The sequence below is a fragment of the Porites lutea genome, chromosome 3, assembly GCF_958299795.1.
Source record: "Porites lutea chromosome 3, jaPorLute2.1, whole genome shotgun sequence".
NCBI lineage: Eukaryota > Metazoa > Cnidaria > Anthozoa > Scleractinia > Poritidae > Porites > Porites lutea.
Window position 1 is genome coordinate 623491 of NC_133203.1, and position 7500 is coordinate 630990.

Below are 7500 nucleotides of genomic sequence, written 5' to 3' on the forward strand. Positions count from 1 at the left end.
CCCAGCTATTGCTGCAACTAGTCGCCTGACCTGTACACACGGAGTGATCTGTCGCCGCGACGTGTTGTTAGGCTAACCTATTAGCCCCGTGCAACAGGACAGAACATTGTTGGCCAACATGCAACTCCCTACCTTGTTGGATGTTACATGTTGCGTCTGTTTGTACACCCTGTTGCATGTTTTTGCATGTTGTTACGTGTTATTGCGGGGGGTTGTTGCACAAAGTTTGAAACCGGTCAAACTTTTAGCCACGTGCAAACGGACGCAACAACTCCCAACATTGTTGGGCCAACAATGTTGGGAGTTTTTACGTTCCTTTGCAATTAGCTTTAGAGATTAAAGCGCAAACGGACGCAACAACTCCCAACATTGTTGGGCCAATAATGTTGGGAGTTGTTGCGTCCGTTTGCTCTTAGCTATAATGATTAAAGCGACGATCGCATTGCATTCCGATCAAGTTTATTTTTACAACGTAAGCCAATAAAGGCGAAGAAATTTGTCACAAAAGTGCTACAGACTCAGAGTTTTTGTTTTCCTTATTCAAACTGTTGCTTTTTTTCTCGTCTTCTAAGTCGTGGTAGCTAGTAGCGTTACCTCCCAAAACAATTTTTTAATATGCGACAATTTCTTGAAAAACTGACTGTACGTTTTGATGGAAAACGCGCGACGAAAACGATGTCGGCAGGTACCGTACCCATAGAGAGAAGGTAAACATGTCCAGCGACGATCCCAAGGCATCATTGGTAAATAAGCCTTAATGCCCTGGTAGCAATAAGGCAAATGCAAAAAGTCTTAGAAGAAAAGCTAAGTCCAGTTTCGGTTATTGGGTTGTGAACTTCTTTCCCTTTTGATAGAAACTGTTCAAAATATTTGTTCTCTTAAAAATTACATCGTTTGTTTACGCGAAACATGAACTTTACATGGACTTTTTAACTTAGTCCAATAAAGTCTCTAGTGAAATTGAAATATCAAATGCAAACACTGAAAAAAGACACCGAACTGGCTGATTTTTTAACTGAACAAATTATACAATTATTTAAATGACGGTTCGGTGCGTTTTTAAAATTTTTCACTGATATGAAGAGAGAAAGGTGTTATAATAAGACATACTACGCTAAGCATACATTCTATGAATTTCCTTCTAAGTATTGTCAAAAAATGGTAAATCGATTCTTGCCCGTGACACTGAGCAAGAAGAAGGAGGGAAAGTCGAGTAGAAACATAGATGATAGGATAGACTAAGAGCAGTCTCTCTTATTTCTTGGTCCGTCGAGCAAAATGCCCGAGACACGCAAATGACTACGCGCGTGACCGAAGACGCGAGATTGCCGCCCTCGTTTCTCGCGTCTCGCGGCTTCGCCGCTCAACGCTCGCGCGCGCGTGTACTCCCCTTGCTAAATCTGAAGAAAAAGAGAGACTGCTCGAAGTCTAATGATGGGAAGCCTTTTACTGATAGCAGTTTCCCAATTACCTTTTATTTATTGATAGGCTGTGTATGGAGGGCTTGGAAAGAAACCCAATAAAAACTTGATAGATTCTTATGAACACTTTGCTCTTGGAAACAGTGAAAACTTGAAAATGACTCAGATGCTAAAAGTAACCTTATCAAGGTAAGACGACGAATTGTGTGTAGACGTCCTCATGAAACTTCTTCAGTTTGTTTCTTCTTGGTCCAATCATATGGCAATATATATAGTAAAGTAGAACACCGTTTACCAGTTTACGGGCTGAATAGTTTTTCTTAGATACAATTGACGCAATTTGTTTCACTTTGGTCTGATAGGACAAATAATTGCGTATATATTAACTTCAAGGAATCTTTTGCAGAAAAGCCATGACCGTGGCACGAGAAATTTCCTTTTGTTTATTTTGACATTTCCGATGTTCTTTTTCTTTCAGAAATGGTGTACTGAAAGCTTCATATCTTCCTGTAAAAATCATATTTGACTTTAAAACTAAAAGAATTCATCCACAACCAATAAAGAACGCCAAATGGATAAGAGTTTGCGGAAAGAAGGACACGCAATGTGAAAGGAGTTGCAAAAATATAAGAAGAAGAGAAACCAAAAACAAAAAAAAAACAAATCTTAGTCTATCCTAAAATAGACCATAATGATCTAACTTATTTTTTTACCAGGGCAGATGTTCTTGAGGTTGGTCATGGTGTTGATATTTTAAATTGTGGTCCATTCCTGTTCGCAATAACATATCCTTTGGAATATCAGAATCAGTTCGTTTGCGATTATCTGAAAAATATATTTCTTTGTCAAAAATGAGGGTCCCTCAAACAATTAACATCAACTTGATTTTCAACAGGTTTTCATGCCTAAATTCGCTAGTTCATACAAATATTGCAACAAGAATACCGCCAACTTATTACATATTCACAAATTGATTGTATAAAAACCAGTTTTCGTTGGGAAAAGGTTGTTGTCGTTCAACGGGGTCCCATTTTTCTCCTTCGTAGTGGAAGCATGGGCTATAAGAAACATGGGTTTTGACTAAATAAAGGTCAAATTTTCGTTTAATTAAATTGACATCTTTATTTACTCGAAAGCCATGTTTCCTGTAGCCCATGGTGGAAGGAAAAATCACAAATACATGTAGAATAGGTTTTACCCCCTTTTAATTTTTAGGCTTCGGAACCAAAATAATATTTAACATATCGGGATTTTGGTCAAGTATAACTCTTCTCTTGAATGACGATGTGTGCTAAGTCCTTTCCGTGCGATGAATTCGAATGGTTAACTGAGTTTGTTGAGTATCAGACTTCAGAGCATCAGGCAAAGATTAAATTTGCCCAGGGGCACAAGGCAGTTGTGAAGGAAGGAAAACAAGTTGTCTCCACAGACGCTCTTTGTCTTTCTCCCCTGCGCGGAGGCTCCTCCGCCAACCTCGGTCCCAGGGCTCTCTCCTACCCGTCCCTACGGAGCGAGAGAGAGACGACGGGTAGGAGAGAGAACCTGGGAACGAGGCTGTTCCTCGCGCCTTTTTCCTCTCTCCCCCAGCCTTCCTACGACATAAAGAGGTCAGTTAGGAGGGTTATGGGCTCCTGGCCTCTGTGCTGAGGAGGAGAAAGTAACAGGCGAAAACAGTTTAATACAAACAGCTTCAATTAAACACACGCTAATGCTCAGAGAATGGACTTCACAGGGACCTTAAGATCCGACGACGGCGAGGGCAACGAGAAAGTCCAAAATGCAATTGACCACTCCAGAAAATACCATAACACACCATAATACTCTTTGTTGGTCATTCCAAACTTTTGTATAAGCATTGTTTTCAGTTTCTATTGGAGCCATTTTAACTCCCAAGAGAAACTGAAGACAATGCTTATACAAAATTTTGGAGTGACCAACAAAGAGTATTATGGTATGTTATGGTATTTTCTGTAGTGGTCAATAGGTTTGATTTGCATAACAACAACTCTGTACGTGCAGTACATTTCTTTGCCTTCACTGCACGACTACGACGAGCAAATGCCTAATTTCACGTTTTATGGAGGACGTAAACAAGCCATGACGAAATTTTCTTTCTTTTTGTGAACTCCAACTCCAGGAGAGTTTACCTACTTTTGACAAAGTAAGTGGGTAGGAATAATCACAGTGAAGATTGAAAGCACGCAAAATCACGTTTTAAGCAACGCTTTCGCTTCCGTCGCCTTCCTCAGATCTTAAGGTCCCTAAAGTCAAAGTTATAAAACGAATTATCAGCCCGACCGGGAACCACACCCTGCAGGTGCTGTAGCGATACCGCGTGAGAAAACCTCGGGACAAAGAGCAAATCTTCAGAGGGGAGTTAGTAAGGCCTTGGCAGACTCAGGAACCCGAGGCGGGGTATGTACTCAAGAAAGTTTCATAGGGGAGGCTCGAACCTCTTACACTTTTTACCTGAAGCCTGAAGAGGGTACCCCTTTTGGGTGGAGCCTCCCCGTACGGGCCATTATAGGGAGTACCCCCCCCCCCCAACTACTCGGAAGGCCCTTCAAGTTGTTTTGCTGGTTTCCCAAAGAAGGTTAGGTCTCAGGGGAATTTGCTCCTTTGTCTTTTCATATGCACAGGAATAAGATAAAAATTTGAGTGAGAGAGTTCTCTGAGTCTGGGTATTATCAAATGACATACATTGGGAAAACAAAAGGTACATGCAGAAAAGGTCTATAGAGTGTTTTCACATGACGTCACGGCGGCCATATTGGTGTTCCAAAACAATGAAACGGCGGCCATGTTGGTGTCCCAAACCAGTCCTTTGGGAGTTGAACTCTTTTCTTAGTTATGCAAGCGCTTTCTTTTGTTCCAATAAATTTACATAGATGTTGACCGCGTGAGTGAAAACGCTCTATACTCGATACACTCTAGTCTTTATTGACACCTAAGAAAAGCATTAAATTAATCTCTTTGGGGATCCGCCGGTATCACTGAAACTGTGAAGAACGCTCGACCTGGTCAGCGGTCCTACGTTTGGGGGGAGTCAACTTAACGTTAAGTTTTTAATATAAATTTGCTCCTGTTGCTGTCGCGACAAGTTTGGTTCCCTTGCGTACGTCGCGTTATTTTCCTGCACGTTGAATTTTTACTTCCTTTTTTTGAGTTAATTTCCTTTAATTTATCGGGAAGAATTTGCGTTAGTTCAAGTGGCGTACTTGAAGGCCTTAATTACCACAAGAACAGTTTTCTCCTGTAATTGGTTAATTCCTTCTTTTCAGTTTAATAGCGAACCAGTTCAGTTCATTAGCGGTGGCGTAAGAGAAGACATTGTGGAACACAAAGATCCAGCTAAAACAAAAATTTTTACGGTGTCATGCTTGTATGACGGATGATTGTCTTAAAATCATGTGATTGGCCAGAGCACACTATTTTTAAGATCCTCTGAAAGACTAATGAAAAATTTAGGGGGGCCGATCGATAAATTCTGCTCCAATCGTCAACAATAGAGAAACAACCTTTTTGATAACTTGACTATCTCATTTCCATTTTATTTAGAGGAAATGATGTTGTTAGAAAAATAATTTTTATCAAACGCAAAAAGTTACACCCAGTTATGAATCAGCAGGTCATGATTTACTGGCTTTTAATGTCAATATCTTGCGTGAGTACTACGACAGTTGGTAAGAGTTCAGTTTATTTGAAGATAGAGATATTAATCTAATAGCAATTTTTATTTTTAGGGTAAAGTTATCGGGTATACTATTCTACGTAGAATATTCTTAAAATTTTATACAATTCACTTTTGTCACATCAAAAGAGGTTTAACAGATTACAGTAAAAGTTACAACGTAAAAATGCTTGTTCTTTTGTTTCAGTGATTGGGTGTGGACAGCGTAACTGGGTTGCCTAAAGTTCCCTTAACCCCTTTCGAAAAGTAGTCTATTGGTGTATGGTTATTGTTATTTACGTTTTTACCAAATTAATTGTTTAATTAACGATGTGAAGCGCGTGGTGTATTATGAGATTCGACGTATTTTGCAGCCGTTACAAGTAGAGTAGTGTGATATTTCTACGCTCAGTCATTACTGTTGGTGGGTTAGGTCCTATGATTGATTTCAATTAATTCTTTATGTTGCGATAAGTTTTGTCTCTTGGTTTTGCCAGTTCCTTTTGTGTAGTAGTCTGTCATTCATTTGCGTTAGAAACACTCGGTTGGGGGTACACGTTCCCCGTTTTTAGTAGGTTCCTTGCTGGCTTTTAGGAGTTTTCGTGTGTGGCTTTTATGAATTCGGTTTTCTTTTTTTTCGAAATATATGCCACGATGGCTTTGCTAGCCCCGATATATGAGGAGTGTCTTATAGGAGTGTAAGCTCAGGATTCTGTTTAATCAGATCGAAGACGAAACATGCAGTCAACACAAGACATCCAATCATGCATTACTGTACACTGAATATCAACACCCGTAAACCTACCGGTGTATTAAGAAAGGGTACATGAGAGTACATCTTTGACAATTTTTCCGAAGGCACAAAAATATTTTAAAATGTTAACTTACCTTGGAGACTGTCTATTGATACCATCTAATAGTTTATAAGACTCACAGTGATCGGACTTAAAGGGGAGAAAGAAACAAGAACGACGAATTTGATTCCTAACTCTGGTATTCTTCAAAAAATAACAATCACGATAAAAAGTCAGGAAAGCCGTGTCTCATTGATGCCCAGAATGTCGAAAATTGCATTTCCGACGATCTTTCCTTTGGAGGGCGTGAGGGGAGGGGGCATACAAACAGCCCCCAGATTTAAACCCGTTTCTTTTTAGTTGAGAAACTCAAATCTTTCACAAAATGGGGCTTAGTAGCCTATTCCAGGTGTTCAAATAGTGGAGACAGTGCGGTGTGAAAGGAACCGGAAAAAAAAAGCGAGGGGTGATGTTAGAGAGAAGCTAGGGTGCAGTTTAGTGGCCACAATGATACATTTCCAGCTATAATAATTCATATTATCTTATTGTATCATACATTTAAAATACTCTTAAATCGTCATCATCATTATCATCATCATCATCATCATCATCATCATCATCATCATCATCATCATCATCATCATCATCATATTCCTCATTATTGTCATATATTGTATTTCTTTTTGGCCATCCGTTTTATACACGAGTCTCCGGCTCGGATACTCGGGGTAATCCTATCCCACGCTATGACACTGATGAATTGATGAATTGATTGATTGATTGATTGATGCGGACTTACTGTACTTCTTTTTCTTAACGAATTTTCATTTCTATTGTAGAACACGTGAATTTACTGTTTGTTGGTGATGTCTCCTTTTCCGTGCCCTTGAAATATTACGTGGAACATGGATATCACACTTATAATGACTCTTTCAATGAAGTGGCAAAATGTGTAAGGAACGCTGATATTTCAGTGACGAATTTGGAATCTCCCTTTGTTAGCAAAGACATGTATCGCTACAAGTTAAAAGGAAAGAGTGTCGTGTTAGATGCAAGTTCAGATGCCGCATCAGCTTTAAGGTGAAACATTTTATGTGAGTCTGTAAGTTAAGACACAAATTTAAAAAGGCTCCAAGGACATTTAATTTTAAACATATCCATAATACAAAACTCAGTTTCTTGTTAATCAAAGATTAAATGTGGCTCTATGAAAGTTTTCCTGTGGTATGTAAAATGAATTCCTTTCTTTCTCAACCGTATAGTAAGAAATTATCAGAGAGAGAAATGATCAAACTTGTGGTGGAAACGTAAATGCAACGCTTAAGTCCAGTAGCAAATTTCTTTTGATTGAAAATTGTCCTTATTTTATTGCCTTCAGTTTTGCTTTCCTTTTCATAAAACAAAACTCATGCTTCACATTAAAATCACGTCTACTGTATTGTAACCACCATGTCCGATATGACCAAGAAAAATACATCACACGGAGCGATATTGCGTACATCCCGAATCTGACATCCATTGCGAAAACTGTGGCAATCGATTTTCAAAACACTTGTTTCTCTGACACCAAGGCAACGCTCTTTTACCTATTAGGTACACTATAACTACAAACACA

At 39.2% G+C, this 7500-nt stretch overlaps 2 protein-coding genes across 2 annotated transcripts in view; both read left to right on the forward strand.

Annotated features, from left to right (window-relative positions):
* The window catches only part of LOC140930031 (capsule biosynthesis protein CapA-like), a 6161-nt gene extending 4060 nt beyond the window's left edge, over nucleotides 1-2101 (forward strand). Inside the window, 2 exon segments of the mRNA XM_073379689.1 lie at nucleotides 1489-1610; nucleotides 1900-2101. Coding sequence (XP_073235790.1) covers nucleotides 1489-1610; nucleotides 1900-2101 — 324 coding nt within the window.
* Nucleotides 2102-5855: 3754 nt separating this feature from the next.
* LOC140930033 (capsule biosynthesis protein CapA-like) overlaps nucleotides 5856-7500 on the forward strand; it is a 7885-nt gene continuing 6240 nt past the window's right edge. Inside the window, exons 1-2 of the mRNA XM_073379690.1 lie at nucleotides 5856-5913; nucleotides 6725-6965. Of these exons, the coding sequence (XP_073235791.1) occupies nucleotides 5856-5913; nucleotides 6725-6965 (299 nt within the window). The remainder of the gene's footprint in view (nucleotides 5914-6724; nucleotides 6966-7500) is intronic.